This window comes from Erpetoichthys calabaricus, chromosome 2 (genome assembly GCF_900747795.2).
Source record: "Erpetoichthys calabaricus chromosome 2, fErpCal1.3, whole genome shotgun sequence".
Taxonomy (NCBI): domain Eukaryota; kingdom Metazoa; phylum Chordata; class Cladistia; order Polypteriformes; family Polypteridae; genus Erpetoichthys; species Erpetoichthys calabaricus.
In genome coordinates this window covers 175,715,062-175,734,207 of record NC_041395.2, presented here as the reverse complement: position 1 = coordinate 175,734,207, position 19,146 = coordinate 175,715,062, and the positions used below count along the sequence as shown (strand labels likewise).

Genomic DNA, 19,146 nt, shown 5'->3' with positions numbered 1-19,146 from the left:
AGAGTGTATTAAAAGAAAATGGAGTGCCATTGTGAACAACACTGCACGTTTATGCGAGGTGAGCTGGACAGGGCTGTAGAAGGGCATCATCTCAGCAGCAGGAGCGGTATCTGCACCTTTGAGTAAGGAGGAACAGGAAGAGCACTGTCAGAGCCCTACAAAATGACCTCCAGCTGTCCACTGGTGTGCATGTTTCTGACGAAACTTTCAGAAACAGACTCCATTAGGGTGGCATGAGGGCCCAACATCCTCTAGTGGATGCTTGATTGTGACTGTGTAGCTTGATTGGCATTCGCTAGAGAATACACAAGTGTCAGTTCTGCCATTGGCACCCCATTTTCTCCACAGATGAGAGCACATTCACACTGAACACGTGTGACAGACGTGAATGAGTCTGGAGAAACATGGTGAACATTATGCAGCCTGCAACATCATCAAGCAGGACCGAATTAGTGGTGGGTCAGTGATGGTGTAGGAAGGCATACCTTGGTGCCAATGACTGACCTGCACTTTCCCTAGACCTGAATCCAGCTGAGAGCCACTGGGATGTTATGTATTGGTGCTTCTGATGCCGCCAAGTAGCCCCACAGACTATCCAGGAGCTTAATGATGCCCCAATTTAGGTCTGGGAGGAAAATCCCCTAAGGACATCATGTGCCGTCTCATCAGTAGCATGCCCAGATGTTGCTGAGAGCGCATACAGGTACGTGAGGGCCGTACACACTACAGAGTCACATTATGACTTGCCATGATGAAATTCATGCAAGTTGGATGAGCCTGTGATTTCAGTTTTTTCTTAGATTTTTGGTGTGATGTTGAATCCAGCCCTCAATGAGTTGGACATTTTGGTTTCCATTGACCATTGTTACTTCATTTTATTCTCTACAAACTACACAATATTACTCAGTAAAGATTTTCCACTTGAATACTTCACTTATGGAAATCTAATGTTTGACTTAAGTGTTTCCTTAATTTTTTGAGCAGTGTATATACACCATTTTTGTCATATGCACAAAGTACAGTGACATTTTTACATGCATATGCTAATTGACATGCAACATGTCACCACTCTCCTGGACTATGAGTGTGAGTATAATTACATTTCCTTGAGACACTAAAAAGATTTTTTGCTACAATAGAATAATAAGAGGGTCATAGAGTATTAGACCCAGTTAATCAGTTTGTTCTATTAATTATAAGAATTGTAACCAATCACTATTCTTCATACTATTTTTGGCAAGCTCACATGCTGACTACACATGATCATTTACAGCTGATCCCAAATAAGATCCCAGTGGCACCCAGCAGCCACGTAATGATGAATTCTATCATTAGGCCTGACATTAGGTGTGAGTCTTATTGTCTTCGTTCTTGTTACATTTTATTACGTCAAGGTTTGGGGTGGGGGGCTGTTATAGATTATTTTTTACCTGGCACTACATATAAGATCTGATTCCCAAAGAGAGATGTTCATAAATAGAACATCAAAGTGGAGATTAAGATTTACAGAGTAAGTGTTTATTTTGGAAACTTGTCATCCCTATTGTGGGAGGATGGAATTGTCCTTCTTAACTCACCTGATTGTTGTAGTAATTGCATGTTTTGTTCAAGGGTTTTGAGTTTTGGTTAGCTTTAATGAAGTGAAACTATTTTTTAGAGGATTCTATCATGTTTTACTTGTTTTCACAAGGTTTATATTTCATTTCATGTTGTTCTTTTGATTATGCAACACAGGAGCTGTGTCATGTGATGATGATTGACTTAAACGGTAGTTATGCTATAAGTATGGTTGTGCTGTGTTATCCCTTGGTTGAATAAACTTCTGCTACTTTTACTTCAACTGCTTTTCAACTACTTTGCGTAGTTAGTATGAAATTCAAGTAGGCTAAATTTCAGGTTTGATTTTGGCTTTTGATCTGCTTTCTGTACTTGACTTTGATTTTCAGAGTTCCTTTTGCTGTGCTCACTTGTGTTTCTTTTTAATCTTCGGTTCAGAAGCTGGTATGACTTTAACTAACTTACTGTATCTTCTCGCATTATCACTTCTTGGTCTTTTGTCTCATAGTGATCCCTGGAGACCCTGTCTCATAACAATTGAAATCCCAGCAGCACAATGTAGTGGTTCTCTGCTAAATTAGATTGTCAGGATGAGGGCCAAATGACCTGATTCTGGGCAGCCCTACCTGGCAACTATCACTTGAACAAGAGAACTGAAACTAAATTTACTTAAATGTAGGAGTTCTTTACTGGAACATAGAAAAAATACACACAATATACTGTTTGCATTTAAAAAAATAGTTATGCTAGATTTCGTTTTTTCCCTACCCGTGTCTCTAAATTGAATATTCAGGCCTGAAAATGAAAAGGCTGACAGAAGATTAAATGGTGCTCACCCAATGCTGTGCTCCTTGATGCTGGAATTCAATAAAACAGAAGTTTCTTCTGTGCTTTTAGCAGATTTCAATGAGATCTGAAAACCATCAGCTATTGAATGCTTGCTCTGACGAAGGACCCACTTCATCCAAACACGGGAAGTGGATACGTTGGTGACCAGGAACTCTTCCACTTTGTGTGGCCCTGAACACAATTGAATAGCAAGGTAGATCACTGAAATCATAGACCACTGATGCTTATAATAGTGCTGGAGGGCCGCAGTGGCTGCAGGTTTTTCTTCCAGTCTAGTTTCTAAATCAGAAGCCAATTCTTGTTGCTGATGTAGTAGTTAGTACTCAAGCAACATTTTAGTGCTTCATTTTCATTACTTTTTACTATACAGCTGCCAATTAACAAAAAGATGCAAATGACAAAGGAACCAACAACTTACCAAATGAATTGATCCAATTTATGCCTGTGTGTGTTCATAATGATGTACTTGCTTTAATAAAATATTTGAAAAGAAATACTGTATGTTGGAAGCATGCTCTGATAGGTTTGAGATTTATTGATCTGCTCCAAATGATTTGGGTTAATATATGTATTGCAGTTCTGTGTTTTTTGTTTTATTATGATTTTTCTGATGTACAATCACTCCCTTGCTTGCCCTTGGTTTACTTTTTGTTTTGTATTACTTCTTTCTCCTCATTCCCTTATACCTGTCTCAGTCATTTACTGCAGGACTCTCAGAAATTGACTTTGTTGAAACAGCAATTGCTGAAAGCCCTGTTTAAGATTTAAGACACATGCTGCCACAGCTATCTTGCAGTGGCATTCACTCTCAGGAGCGGTGTTCTTCAATTCTTTTTTTGCTTTGCTTTTTAAAAAAGTTGTGGCCTTGCTACCTGGTGTTATTTTTGGCTTTTCTATAATTTAAAATACTGGACTTTTGCACTTGAAATTATTTAGTTTCAATTCATTTTTTTATTACTTCAGTTTTGCTTTCATTTTAATTGTAGGATTTTGTATTTTTAGGGGATTTTCCTTTTAAATTATTAACTGCAGAAAGTTTTGAATTGGTTAGGTGTTTTTTGCCATTTTAGCATTCCAGTTTTGGTCCTGATTATAACAGATATCCTCACTAAGAAAAACTCCACAATATAAGAATGGCAAGATTTCGAAGAATGAAAACATTAACAAGACACAAAATTAATTAAATTCAGTTATCAGCAGAATTAAGAAATCAGATTGGAATAAAACCCTGCAACCACTGCAACCCTTGAGTCGCAGAACTTGAGGACCTCGGCTATAAACAATATGCTGCCGAAACTCCAGCAATAATAAAAGCCTACATACATATCCATTAAACCCATTTATGCTTAAATAAATGGACCATCTCCACTCATTTATTCTGGCCACTGATGCTTGAGAGGCAAGAATTGTGCGGTACTTACTTGTGCGCACCAGAGTGACAACAGACTGGCTGATGTCATTGTTGTTGGTATTGCGCTTCACTGAATAGACAGAAACATTGTAAAGGCGGCCAGGCAAGAGTGAGCGCAGCAGGTGAGTAGTACGGTGCTTGTCAAGGAAGTCTGTCTTTCTTGCTCCACCCCCAACTGGTGTGTAAGTGACAGCAAAGCCATCAATCAGCTTCTGGGAGGCGTTTGCTGATTTCCAGCTGACTTCCACCTCATCCTCCTCAAGCTTCTTCACTTGCAGAGCTGCTGGGGCAAACAACTCTAGGAGACAAAGAAAGTGAAAGCTCCTCAGTTTTCATTGTTTTGAAGTATGAGAGGGCTTGGGTGCAATAATAATCTTTGTCTCTTTAATTTGTTGCCTAGGAAGCATACAACAGGAGCATGCTGGGTTTGCATTGCTTCTATTCAGTTCTCATTTTACTGTACATTTTCCTGTTATACCCATAAAGGTAAACAAAGGATAATACATATCATCTGTCACTGTTTGGACGGATAACTTGACAAGAAAAGCTAGTTAGCTTGATACTCCTCCCAACACTGACTTTCCTTCTGGCCCCTTTTGGGCTTTTTTCCTGTTTTACCTGGTAAGAAAATAGGGGTGTCATGGGTTAGCAATTTAAAACCTATGCTAGAGGAGGGCTAGAAGAAACTTTGGCTTCAAACATCACACTTCAGTAATGGTTTTACCTGGCAAGACTAAACATTCTTAAGTTTCAGTGCAGAATCCACTTGTTTTGCCCTTTACTGAAGTGAAGGAAAACCACTACCACTTTGTGCCCCCTCACCATGAGATTCCTCAGATAAAAAGACCAGATCTCTTAGCACAGAAATGCTCACCCTTCTCACAGTCTTTCCCAGTATGTCCCACTTTACATGTGCAGGAATACCTTCCCCTGCTTTCACTGCGGCAATAACCTCGGCTTCCACAGGGCTGCAGTAGACAGGTATCTTCCTCTGGGAATTAGAAAAAGAAATTAATTAAATGGATTTGTATAAGATTACAATACTGTCTCCATTAATTGCTAGAACTGTAGTGTAGTGACAGCACCAGAAGTACACTACACATACTGGAGATATAAGGAAAACATTTGGGAAACAATGCGTTCACATTGCAAGAGTCAAAAAGCATTTTACCAAGGGGGCTAAGATGAAAATAGGAAAATATGAGAATACTTGTACAAGTTTAGCTATATGTTTTAGGTCATTATCCTGTGAGTGAGACAGAGCTCTCTTCCCTATAGAATGTCTTGATAGTCTTGAGATTTCATTGTTCCCTGCACAGACTCAAGGCGTCCCATGCCAGACTCAGCAAAGTGGCCCCAAAAAATAACTGAGCCTCATCCATGTCTCACACTAGTGTTCTTTTCTTTGAAAGCTTCATTTATTACTATGTGGACATAGAGCTGATGTAACTTGCCAAAAAGCTCCAGTTTTGTCGTATCTGTCCAAAGGACATTCTCAAAGAAGCATTGTGGCTTGTCAATATGCATTTTAGCAAATTCCAGTGTGGCCTTCTAAAAATTTTCTTTCAACAGTAGAATCCTCCTGGGTCTTCTTCCATTGAGCCCACTGTCACTCAAAAAGTGATAGACGGTGAGATCAGATACTAAAGGATATTGACCTTGGGGTTCAGCCTGTATCTCTTTGAAAGTTGTTCTTGGCATTTTGTCTGCCATTCTCACTATCCTTCTGCCCATTCTGGGATCGATTTTCCTCTTGTGGCCATGTCCAGAGTAGACTATAAGCTTCTTAATAATATTTGCAACAATTGTTACAGGAACATCAAGCTGCTTTGAGATGGTCTTGTAACCTTAGCCTTTAACATGCTTGTCTGTATTTTTCTTCCTGATCTCCTTAGACTACTCTCTATTTTGCTTTCTTTGGTCCACATTCAGTGTGGGGCACATGAGGATACCAAAAATCAGAGTGTCTGCTTTTCTCCATTTAAGTAGGCTGAATCACTGATTGCTCGATCAGAAACATGTGTAATACTAATTAAAGGACATAGCTAGTTTGAAAAAAAGCACTCTAACCCACTTATTTATGAACTTTTCTAGGGGTACCAAAAACTTGTCCAGTATTAGAAAGTTCATATAATCACTCATGGTACTATTATTACAGATAAAATTAGAAAAGACCCTGCCTCTGAATATATCTTAGTGAAGAACCGCACATTGCAGACTACAAGATGCAGCTAACAACTGGCAGGAACAGGCAGGTACTGGCACTAGGTGTGAAGGTGGCAGGCACCAAGCAGTGTAAGACTAAATCACAAGCGCTAAGTTTGTTCACCATGGATGACATTGGCACAGATGATCCTAAACAAGTTTTACTGAACACATACTGAAGGAGCACCACACATAGTGAGTTATCATTTTATTTCTCTGCTTTGGTGTGTGTGCGTATGTCCTGTAGCCACTGTGGTGTTTGTACTGCTCATACTGCCTTGCAGATACTCTTTTCTAGCACTGAGTGCGTAATTATTATAATGTATAGTATTTCAATTAAAGTAACATTTTATATTATGACTAAAGCATCTGCTGTGGTGTTCTCTGTGTTAATGCATGTATTGTCTTTTTGTATTTTTCTTCTGTTCTTTGGTTTCCCCAAATAACTATATTGGGAATTCATATTGGCAAGAGGCTATCCCCAGAAATGCAAATACACGCCATAAGAATTGGTTTGTGTGATGGGCCTGATAAACAGGATCATCTTGTCTCAGGCCAAGACACAAACAACATAAAATATGGACAGTAGACAGGGAAAAAACAAGGGTGGATGACACAAATCAAGAAAAATGAAAAAAACACATAAAAGAGACTGAATCAAAATTGAATCATCTTGAAAAATATAGACTGTGGGAGACGGTACATTGAGGCTTGCATTCTGACCGAAGCAGAACTGGGATCCTTACCTGGCATGGATGCCAAAAGAGTGGAAGGACAGGTCAAGATTAATTATTCAGGACATTGACTCCCCCAATACCCTAGTTAGCAGCTATGCTATGGAGACCCACAGGGCATATCGGGAATTTGAGTTCTTATAGGCTGCCCTGTTGGGTCCCAAGGGTGCTGCCAGGGGGCGCTGAGGGGTTTTATGAGCCTTACTTCACCCGGCTACAGATGTACCCAGAAATACTCCTGAGCCACAGTATCAGGACACTGGAAGTGCTTCCAGATTTTATAAAACAGAAGCAGCCTCCTTCATCCAGGTGAGCAAGATCAGGAGGAAGCAGATGAAGCATGCCTGGAGGAGCAGAGGAGAAAGAAAGAGCCTGGAGAATTGTGTTGTGTATGCCTCCTGAAAACCTGCTTGTGAAGGTATTTAAAGAAATAAAACCCTGTATTTTAATTGGGAGTTGTGTCTGGGGTTTAGGGTGCTGCAATGACACCTGGTGGTCACATTAGCTGTCAGACAACTGTCTGAAACATCCAGATAAGAAATATCATTAAAAATTCTGCTTTTTATAGGATACTGATGGTAACGTGTCTGCTTTGCTTTGATGTAAAACTCTTAAAGTTTGCATCCTACTCTTGTTGATTTGATGTGTGTAATGTGTTAGCTACGGTGCACTCATACTGTAGCACAGCCTATAGGATTCAAGTTGCTGTATATCAATTAATCAATTGCTTTTTATTTTGAAGGGTGCAGTCAATAAGTTTTAAGACAGGCCTCACTGAAGTACTGCTGGACGTGACAGTCATTGGCACATTTGGTTTACATATAATAGAATAGCAGTATCTATAGTGCCAGTTGTTTGCTAACTCACAAATGCTGTTCAGACATGGTTTACTATCTTTGTAAGAAAGGTGTGTAGTGAATTGCCAGAGCGAAATGTGTTTTTCTGAGAAAAGCAACGTTCCATTTTGCCAACTCCTTTAGAAATCGACAGCTTAAACAATATGGATGTTATAGTAAGCAGATAGTAATATGGTATTTAGTCACAGTGTTGTGTTCATAGGGCGGCACGGTGGCGCAGTGGGTAGCGCTGCTGCCTCGCAGTTGGGAGACCTGGGGACCTGGGTTCGATTCCTGGGTCCTCCCTGCGTGGAGTTTGCATGTTCTCCCCGTGTCTGCGTGGGTTTCCTCCAGGCGCTCCGGTTTCCTCCCACAGTCCAAAGACATGCAGGTTAGGTGGATTGGCGATTCTAAATTGGCCCTAGTGTGTGCTTGGTGTGTGGCTGTGTTTGTGTGTGTCCTGTGGTGGGTTGGCACCCTGCCTGGGATTGGTTCCTGCCTTGTTGGCTGGGATTGGCTCCAGCTGACCCCCGTGACCCTGTGTTCGGATTCAGCGGGTTGGAAAATGGATGGATGGATGTTGTGTTCATATGGCCCCAGTGATTCAAAGAAAGAAGAGAATCTCTTAAAGATGACAAACGAGGCAGGTGTTAAGTAACAATAGGTGAAACAAATCGGACATTTCACCATGTGACTTTTTTTGTTCCCTCTCCCCAAGCTGTTCTTTGTTAGGTTGCTGTTTTGGCAGTGCTCAGTGTGGGATGAATGGAGGCCTTCCATTCTTTTTTACAAAATCCTTTCCAGTCTTGCATCCAGCAGTTATGTGAATGAGCTGTAGCTGAGGGAAACTTCTTTGAAGGGGAGTACTGTATATATAAAGCAGTGAATATTACATGTATAAAACCGCGAGCATTCCACTTCCATATTACCAGTGACCCTGGATTTAGAACTTAATCTTAAAATACCCCATCACAATCTGATTTACAAAACAAAAAAGGTACATTTAAAAGTAATTAGAAAGTACAGTACATATGATACATATACATGGGTACAATTAAAGGTTGAAGAGTACATAAACAGAACAAACTGAACACTGAAGTGTTATGGGCAAACAGTGGGAGGGACAATATGACAGAATGAAGATTAGCAGAAGAAACAAGTAAAGATACAGTAGGGCTTCCTTCTATATATAGATTGTATACAGTATTTATAGGAAATGTTTATGTTGTAATTATTTCAGACAATTCAAAAACATTTGAAAAATGTAGCTTTACATGTGAATCATTACAAGCTGGGTTGCTCATGTTGGACCAATTAAACATTATCAGTTGAAAAGTAATAATAATAATAATAATACATTTTCTAACACATATTTCCTTGGGATAGGAAATAAAATGTATTCAGACAAAAAGCCACATGGATGCGAGGAGAATATGCAGACCAGGACTCTGGAGCTGTGAGGAAACAACTCTTGTCACTCTGCCACTGTGTCACCCAGGCATAAAACTCTGAGATAAGGATAATGTAAGCAAGGGTCGATACTAAGGCATGTCAATCAAAAATACTTCATTGTTTTTGTGAACACAGCCATCTAAGAACTTCTCGATACCTGCTTCACAGTCTTGGCCCACAAAGCCCTCAGGACACTGACAGAAGTAAGCTCCGGGCTGATCCAGACAGATTCCACCATGTTTACAAGGCTCGGAGAGGCACTCATCCAACTCTGAGATAAAATAAAACAGAAATTTCCATAAAAGACTGCAGACCCCTCACCTTACACAGACCAGCATCTGAATAAAGTAAAACATTTTATGGAGCAACAATCTCATCAGGCGATTGTGGCCTGGAACTACAGAGCAGATGAAGTCTTTCTGTCTCAGCGTGATGAGTCATTGGTCTTTCTATTGTATTTTTAAATATTAGCATTTGGAAATTTGACATTTTAATTGGCAAATTAGAAAAATACTTTTTTTTTTAAAAAAGAAGTCCACACCAAGCAGTTTTCCAAAGCTTAAGGAGATACCTGTAGCTGATCCAGACCTGAGAAAGGGTACCCAGAATGGAAGAACAGCAGCTTTCATTCACTCTACCTGTTTCACAGTTTGGTCCAGTAAAGCCATTCTCACAAGTACAGATGTAGGCAGCAACACGATCTTTGCAGGTCCCACCATTCAAGCAGGGCTCTGAGAGGCATTCATTGATTTCTGCAAAATAGAAACAACCTTTGACTTTGATGTGTGAAAATAACTAACTTGGTGGCATGCAACTTTTCAGATACACACAAATATTTTATTGAAATTTTTCCCTCAATGACAGAATGATGGCGAGGTGCAGCCCTTTTTTCATATTCCTGTCTCTGGGAATTTTCACATTCTCTCCGTATTGGTGTATTTTTTAATTTTCTCTATTTTTTTCTGTGGCAACTCTAAATTGGTGATGTATAATGTTGTGTTTGTGTGTGTCCCACTGATACCTCATTCAAGGTTTGCTTCTGCCTTTCGTCTGACTCTACAAGGTTTCTGTGATGGAAGGATGCTCTTTCTGACACACTAACACTGTGGACTTTCAGCCAACAAATTATTTAGCAGAAGTGTGTCAAGAAACATTACTGGGGCTCCTGTATACCAACAACTATATATCTACATAATGCCTCACTTTGACTGGTGCTGGCAAGGCAGAACTTTTCTTTCTTTTGAATTTTCTTGCTTTATTAGTCATTCTGGTGTGTGTTCAGATCAAAGTGTGTGTGTAAAATTATTTATTTACTTATCTATTTTTGTATTTATTTGTTTGAAGAGCTTATGTAAAACAACAAATTTCACACTGGAGACAAAAAAAAAAAAAACTACACTGGAAATTTCACCACAATATGAGATGTTCCATTAATGCATCCAACACTTTCGACTGTCTGTTCTCATCTATGTCTGTCTATATAAGCTTAAAAATATCTTTATCTAGTTAGCGTGGCTGAAGTAGATCTAATAGATCTAATTAAAAAAATATGAGCCTTTATAGAATGACTTAGAACATTTATTTAAAAGAAATCCACAACAAAGCTAATCCTATTTCTCTACTCTGTTATATTTTGATATACTGAACAGCAGGCATGGGATGGCGTACTGACCAGGAGGCGAATGTAACTGAGGAAAAGGGGGAAACGTTAGATTCAGAGCAATGGCTCGCCTGCACATCCAGGCTAGTTTTCCCACATGGATACCCACAGGGCATAATATAGTTCCATGGGGCATCCCAGTTGGGTTCCATGGGGTTCGCCAGGGGTAGCTATTGGGATTAGTAATACCTACTTTCTAAGACTTCCGATTGACTTGGAAGTACTTCCATTGGACTGTGCCCTAGTACTGGGAAGTACTCCTGGGTCCAAGATAAAAGGAACCGCTCTACCACATGCAGGCAAGACAGAGCCGGGAGTGGAGACAGGCAACACTTGCCTGGGAGGAGTGGAAGAACAAGAGAAAGAGAGAGAAAGAATTATAATTTGTGGAGTGCTATATTGGAAAAGAAGCCTTTTGTAAGGTAACTGTTAACAATAAAGGTTACGTTTGTATGAGGACTTGTTGTAGTTGTGTTTTGGGTGTGGGGTGCTGCAACACCCCCCATTCCACCTAGGACAGCCATCCTTATCATTGTGGTGTAACAGAAAGTACAATGTGCATCCTCTCCAGATCTGGCAACAAAATAGTGCATAAACTGGCAAACACCCTCTGGTGAGTTCTTTTTAATGTCAAAAGCAGACAATTGGGAGCAGAGACATGGAATGCAGTATACAGTATACTATGCTATTTATGCCCAGTTGTATATAGGAGAAAAAAAACATCTAAAACACCTGCAACACACATACTGTAAAAGAACATTGCAATGCTGTCTGAAGGAAGGACACACAATCTCTGACATACACACATATGCACAAACCAGACACATGTTTAACTGGGACATGGTGCAAATAAAAATTAAGGCTAATACTAAAAGTGCCAGAGATCGGGCTGAATCAGGGCTATCAAACGAAAACAGTCACTTGAACCCAGCATATGCAGGCCTAAAAACAAGAACATCTTCATATTAAATAAAACTTTATGACCAACTCCCTCTGATCCACACCTTATTAATCCAACCCCCCCCTTACACCCTCCTACCACCCCTTCCTCATTTGTTATATACTTCCTTTGATTCCAGTACGTCTAATAATTTTCCTCATTTTCCTCTAATCTCCCTGGCATACTCATTATGAAGGTAGCGAACACAAAATCTGCAGCTCTTCTTGGTATTTTTTCCCTTTTTTTTGGTTTATTAACAAGTGGGCTGCACTTCTTGACTGCTTTTAAGTCTGATCTTCCTTTACATAATCTACACCCATGAAACCCCAAAGCAACACACCCACACTAAATTTTTTCTAGTTTTAAACATGTTCAAAACGATACCTTGCTGATTCGACAATTCAAACTAAAGTCTGTGAGGCATTTGTCAAATTCCGCTAATGCCAGTAGTAAGGCAAAACTTTCCAAGAGTGTGATAACACAGGCAGTAGATCAGATTCATTGGTCTGAACAAAGATGAGGCCTTGACAGGCTTGTAATTTACTTCTTATGTACTCTTATGAATTGAATAATGGGAGAGCATCTACAGTAGATCTACCAAAAGACAGACCCACCTTCACAAATAGGAGGCTGACTCCAGGAACTGTGAATGCCGCACACGCTTATTGTGGATTCCGGGACGAGTGTGTAACCAGAGTGGCAGACATAGATGGCACTTGATCCGGGATGAGTGGAGCTGTACTGAACCTGCGAGTTCTTCACACGAGATGGGGGACCACAGCTGATCTCTGAAAGCACATGCACTGGCCATTAATACCCAGCTTCATCCAAGTATTTTTAAATATTCAGCTATACTTTTTTGGTATACAGTAACAGGGAATTAATTTAATAAAACAAATATAACTTATTTTTTAATTTATATCAGAGCTATTTACAAATTTATACACTACAGCAGTGTACATCTTCTTCATCATCAAAGCTTGTTCATGTCGTGCCATTTGGATCATAAATTGGAATATAAATTTTAAGAATGTGAAACAAAAGGCTCATAAATAGTAGGCAGGGGTCATGGTCAAGAGATGAGCAAACTTATGTAATGGGCAAGCTTTAATACCTGGTGATCTGTCCTAAACATTAACCAAAAATTGTGACAAAAAGGATGTTGCCAGAGTTTAAAAATCCCTACCTGAACTCACCAGAATAGAAGAAGTGTTTTTTTCAGCAATTGTGTACTAGGACAACATTTGATACTGAGACACTGTTAAATAAAGACTCTGTGACCACCAGGGGATGCCACTGAGCCTCTAACACCAGACAGAACTCAGCCATAGACAATTCCAGATTAAAATACAATGGAATTTAATTTATAAAAGTACCTTGACAGGTTTAAGTCAGTCCAAGGCAGTATATTCAAACAAATAAGCACCTTCAACTCCTCCCACTCCTCCTCATCGAGTGTTGTCCTCTGTCTCCTGACTCTGACTACCAATGGCAGGCTAAGGCATCTCCTTCTCCCTTGGACCTGGGAATACTTCTGGAGCCAGAGCATTGCCTGATGGAAGCACTTCTAGGTCAGACAGAAGCCCCTCAAAGTAAGGGCAGTCTTCCACTGTAGCTCTCACTGGTGGCACCCAAGGATGCAATTCCCACTTTGCCCCATGGATATCCATGTAGGTTTCATAGGCCAATGAGGAACAAAAGCTCGCACAGGTTGATTACCCCTGTCCCTCCATTATACTGGCCTCCTGGCCAGTTATTAAACCGTGAACCATTCTGCCCACAATGCCAGCCCATGCTTGGTGTCCATGACAACACGTATTAGTGATGTCACTTTGAACGCAATATGATTAAGAAAATGGCAATTCGCATGGCCATACCCATAAACAAACAACACAAAATAGCAGAAGATGGAAAAAATATCCTAAATAAGTAAAATAAAATGAAAGTAATTCAACAATCACAAAAATTTGTGCGATGCAATTATTTTTCTTGGGGGAAAAACCATCTTTAAAGTTGACCAATAATAGGGTGAAATATTAAGGTGGAATATTAAGTAATTTTGTGGCTCCCCAAATCCATGTAACGACTTTTATATGTTCGACTCTATTGCAAAATACAAATAAAGAATTTCAGATTACTTCATCTACTATTGACACTTGTTTGTTTAGTTTTCACTGACCAAAGCATTATACAGTCACCAGAACAGATATCTCCCAGCCCTTTGTAAGGGAAGCACATTCCTTTCCTTCAGGGTGGCCCAAACTTTCTGGTCATAATCCATTTTGCTTGTTGAGAGATAATTTTCCAAATCTGTAGCTGGCAGAATCACTATGACGTGTCTATAACATATGGCCCATTCTTCTCTGTTTAATGGAGGCATCTCAACACCATCTGCCTTGTTATTTAATAGATGAATGTGGAATACAAGTTTTTGCGAAGCCCCATGGCCCACAGTAGCCAGGCAGCTAACATGTAATGGATGCGAAAGCTTATTTGTGACGTGCTTAGTTTGAGGAAGAGACACTGCAGAGTTGCTTTAACATTCCTGTCTCTCCATTGAGAAGACCAGATATTTTTATTATTCAATTCTTTCTATTCCTTTTTTCTCTTAATCTTTCCTTTTCCTTGGGAAGTTTATTTGATTACCAGTGCAGACATTTTTCGGAAAACACAAAGGGACTGTAAAATAAGCGAAGCATGTGTATAGAAATTAATATATGAATTAGAAATCCTTATAACCAAGGCTTGGTTTTTCCCTTGGACTTAGAGTTTACTAGCTTATGTAAGCATTCAGTAGCCATCTGTGCCATTAAACTGATTCATAGAGAATATTTCAATAGTATTCATATTTTTCCATATTGTTTTTGAACTGCACAAGGTAATAAAATATATAAAACACACTATATTCAAAAATCAATGCTGTCTCTAGAGTCATTTCAGATTTAGGGGTAGCTAGAGGCTCCAATTGTGATTTAGCACCACTGGTACTGCATAAAACTTCTGGGTTAGATCCAAAAGTAAGAAGCTGGATTGGTTTTTTAAAGAATTACTCCAACCAAAAATGATATTTTCTACATATTAGTTACCCCATGTAGGTTTTAGTGGTGGCTGAGAATCATTTTTAATGTCATGCTTTCATGCAGAATGTAAATAACAAGTTTTCGAATATAATAGGGGTCTATGGTGACCAGTGCTGGACAACAGAAAACAATATTAAAAAGTACATGAAAAAATCTCCTGCTACTTGTGTCACATAGCCCATGAATCAAGTTCACCACTCGTATGTTCACAGAGTCCCAAACACACATGCATTCTGATTAAAATGCTGTTAAATCAGCCACTTCCAGGACAACATATTGTGGAAGAAAATTAAAAGCACTCAGACGTGCCCAAGCATTTGAATCAAAGACCTGCTATTCCCCCACCACTGGTCATGAGTCCAGCCCAGTATCATCTTATTCATTGGCTGACACTGCACTTCACATGATATCAGAAATGCAAAGTACACAGAGAGACACATACAACTAAAAATTAAAAGTTAAAGAAAAGTCAGTGAGGACTGGCACTAATTAATTCTGAGAAATATCAGTTGTGGCTCACCACTATGAATATAAATATAACAATGTCAGATGGGTCCACAATTCAAGAGTTTTTTTTTCATTAGAGCACATTCCATTTTCATTCAAGAGAATGTTTATCTTCCTTAATAAAAGGACAAAGGTTGGTGTGTCTGTCTGTGTGGCGGTCCAGTTGTTATGTTTCTGTCATTCCAATGGATGAATATTACAAACATTTATAGTAATATAATGTATTGCATTTACCACTCCAACAGATGGTGCTTGACAAAAATTAACACTGCTTTTACAAATCCCATATCAAATGGTATTTAACAGAAACATATGCATTGCACTTATCATTCTAATAGAGGTGCTAACAAACATGTGTAGTAATGCATTTTATTGCTTCAAATGTTTGTGATGTGACATCTGTTGGAATTTTAAAAAATAATGCATTTTATTGGTACTTGTCTCTCTATTATAAAAGAAAATCTTGAGATGAGAAGAGACTATTGCCAAGAGAATTTTTCAAGTTGGTAGAGGGGGTCCCGCCCTCCTCTCAACCATTTTCAGTTAACGGCCCACGCCCACGGTCCTCTCACCTCTCATTCATGTGAATGCTTTTGTCAGACACAGTTCCTGCGCTCCCAGCTCTTATAAATTTTTACGTTTTCCTAACTTTAAGTTCCCAATAAAAGAAGACTTATTATGTCCAAATCTTATTGAAGAATTTCATCCCAAAGAGTTATCAACAGAAGAAATGAGTACACGGGCAATCCTAGCACCGAGAAACAATGAAGTCAAACGAATTAACGTGAACTGTCGAGTGGTTGCACGGCAAATTGGTTAAATGCGTATCAATAGACTATGCTGAAACTGTTGGTGGTGATCATGCAGAAGATGAAAACATCAACTTACAATATCACGTAGAATATCTACAACCGTTAACTCTGTCCGGTCTTCCTCCGGCCAAATTACTGTTGAAACAAGGATGTATCGTAATGTTATTGCATAATTCATGTATGAGTGATGGGCTATGCAGTGGGACAAGATTAGTTGTATTCAAAATTGGTCGAACAATTCCGACATGTAAAATTTTAACAGGTGACAAGAAAGGTAATGTAGTACATCATCTGCGGAAAACATTAGACACCGAAGGAGATCTTGATATGCCATTCGTATTAAAATGTTTACAGTTTCCCGTTAGAATAGCGGTTGCTATGACAATTAACAAATCACAGGAAAAAGTCAGTTTATTTATTATACGTTGCATTGTCACGATGTAAGTCCAAACACGGAATCTAAATTCAATGTGATATTGACGAAAAGTTAATTCCAAATATTGTTTTTACTGAAGTTGTACAGTAAAAGTGTAAGTTTAAAAAGTATTTGCGTGTTAATTTCAAAGCCAAACAGAACGAAAACATATAACGCAATGAATACTTCTAATGCAACATGAAACATAATTTTCTTTTAATTTATTACATTTTACTATTTTTTACTATGGTTAATTACTCGCTGTAATGTAAAATAGTTAGTTATTATCCATATGTAACAATTCCCATGAAAATAACAATCTGTTTAAATTGTACATACGTGAGCGACAGAGCCGCAAAGTGGCTAGCATGTAGCGCCCACCCGGGGGTTGGCAAGCGATATTGCAAATGTTAACGCTGAGGTTTGCATTGATTACTTAGATATCAATCTATCTTTGATGAGTAGCACTAATTTAACAATATTTTAGTAAAAATACTGTTAAAAAAATGATATGTTTCAGATGTTGTGAGCATACGACTGGAAGACTTGACATATGGATTACGCAACAGAAAAAATGTGAGACTTTTTGATATCATTTGCATTTGTCACCATAGATGCCTATTATATCAGAAACTTTGTTTTCTCCATTTCATATGAAAACATGAGAGTAATATTTTTTTTGTGCATTGCTACAATCCGTGTAGGTAAAGTAACAAATAAAAAAAATATCTGTTTTGGGTAGAGTATTCCTTTTAAGCATCATATTTGTCAGTATTTGAAATTCAAATATTAAGGACTGCGGTGGGTTGGCACCCTGCCCAGGATTGGTTCCCTGCCTTGTGCCCTGTGTTGGCTGGGATTGGCTCCAGCAGACCCCCGTGACCCTGTGTTCGGATTCAGCGGGTTGGAAAATGGATGGATGGATATTAAGGAATCCATCCATTAATTCATTAATCTGGGTATCCCATTCAGGGTCACAATAAGCTGCTGCCTTTCCTGACAGGACTGGCTGCAAGCCGGAAACAACTGTACATAGGCTGCCAGTCCTTTAAAAAAAACTCTTCTTTTTGTTAAAATTATGTTACCTGTCTCACAGTGTGTCCCTCGGAATCCAAACTTACAGTGACATTGGTAAGCCCCGTCTGTATCTGCCGTGCAGTTGCCTCCATGTTTACAGGGGTTTGAGAGGCAAGCATCCAGACCTGAAAACAGATTTTAAGTGTCATATTTTCAGGCATAGTCAATTCTACATTCTTTTTTCAATCAGTGAAAACAGAAAAAATCATAACAGTTAGCATAACAACTGTGAATTAGATTAGACAGACTTATAAAAGTACTTAGTGACTGCCAGAGCTTTCTTTACTCTGACCCCGAGGTACATGAACTTCACTATCAGTTTGTTATGCATCAGTTTGGATTTATGTGTTGTATATGGTTTATTCTTGTCTTTGTTAATTTTGAGTTAGTGTTTTTATGTGTTTATGTTATTTCTTTAAGCTTCACTCATCATTTATTATTTCTATTCTGTCCCCTTAAATGTGTCTCCATTTACTGGGTTTTGTTGGTGGAGCCCCAGGAGGCAGGGCCACCCTGATGTCGTTACTGCTGGATCCTCCTTCTGGCTTATTATTTTATTTATAAATGTATTTGTAGTTATTGGAGTGTTATTGTAAGTATTGGTTTTTCTGTAGATTTTCATTTTTTGTTATTCTTTTGTTGGATTTCAGTTTGGCTTTTGGGACTTTTTTCTTAGGATTGCCTTTCATACAGCTCCATTTTGCCTGTCTTTGCTTAGAGGAGCTTCACCTTGTATTTTTCCATTTTTGAAAAATAAATACTTTACTTATAAAGATTCTTTGTTGCCCTTTTTGAATACATGCTAAAGGTGTATGGTCATTCTTCTTCTTTTGGGGATTTTGGCCTGATTTTGTACCTTAAGTTTATTTTTGAGGCTAGAACCCCTTTTTCACTTGAGAAGAATTAGGGATGGGGCGAGGCCTTTTCCAGAAAGACAAAGAAGGTCTTCTCTGGCCAGTAAAATCTTTTGTGGAGTATCCTTACACCCTTTTGCCACATCTGCATCACAGCATTGCTACCCTCACTAGAATCCGTAAATTTTAGGACGTGAACCACTCTGACTTGTAATAATTTAACCAAGCTGTGGAATTCCAGCGTTGTGTTTTATAAACCTTCCGGACAGGGCCTGCTCAGAGTCAAATAAATAGCAGCCAGAAATAGGTCAGGAATGGAAGGATCAGCATTGTGACAGGAAGTCCTCTTCTATGAAACATTATGATCACTAAGGTATGAGTTATAATAAGCATGTTAATTTATTTACAAGGCTGTAAGCCTTCCACTATACAAAAAACATCACCACATGTGGTCTCTTGGAGTGGCCCTTTCTGATCCTTGCCAATTAGTGCATATGCAATTATGTAATGAAATTTTCCTGAACATGTGACCACTATCACAATTGCTGGATGCTAGCACACTGCCTGCAGATTCAGTCTGTTGGTTCGTCTTTCTACAATTTACTGTTTTGCTTATTCTGCCTGCTCGGTCTTCACTGGCAAACACTTTAAGACTATTTGCTCTCCTGCATCCAATCACTCCATCATTGATCATAAATGGAACCATAGCAATATGATGCAATCAATTAGTGAAGTATGTCAATTAAAATATCAATAT

At 39.0% G+C, this 19,146-nt stretch overlaps 2 protein-coding genes across 4 annotated transcripts in view; one reads left to right on the top strand and one right to left on the bottom strand.

Moving 5' to 3' along the window:
• The window catches only part of atg4b (autophagy related 4B, cysteine peptidase), a 308,094-nt gene extending 302,612 nt beyond the window's left edge, over window positions 1–5,482 (top strand). The window contains exon 14 of the mRNA XM_051923643.1: window positions 5,469–5,482. The gene's annotated coding sequence lies outside the window, so the exon portion shown is untranslated. The remainder of the gene's footprint in view (window positions 1–5,468) is intronic.
• sned1 (sushi, nidogen and EGF-like domains 1) overlaps window positions 1–19,146 on the bottom strand; it is a 176,294-nt gene that overhangs the window by 58,879 nt on the left and 98,269 nt on the right. For all 3 annotated transcript variants that reach the window (XM_028794815.2, XM_051922723.1, XM_051922724.1), the window contains 7 exons: window positions 17,544–17,660; window positions 12,259–12,432; window positions 9,683–9,796; window positions 9,202–9,315; window positions 4,692–4,808; window positions 3,828–4,115; window positions 2,394–2,577 (listed from right to left, as the gene is read on the bottom strand). In XM_028794815.2, coding sequence (XP_028650648.1) covers window positions 2,394–2,577; window positions 3,828–4,115; window positions 4,692–4,808; window positions 9,202–9,315; window positions 9,683–9,796; window positions 12,259–12,432; window positions 17,544–17,660 — 1,108 coding nt within the window. The remainder of the gene's footprint in view (window positions 1–2,393; window positions 2,578–3,827; window positions 4,116–4,691; window positions 4,809–9,201; window positions 9,316–9,682; window positions 9,797–12,258; window positions 12,433–17,543; window positions 17,661–19,146) is intronic.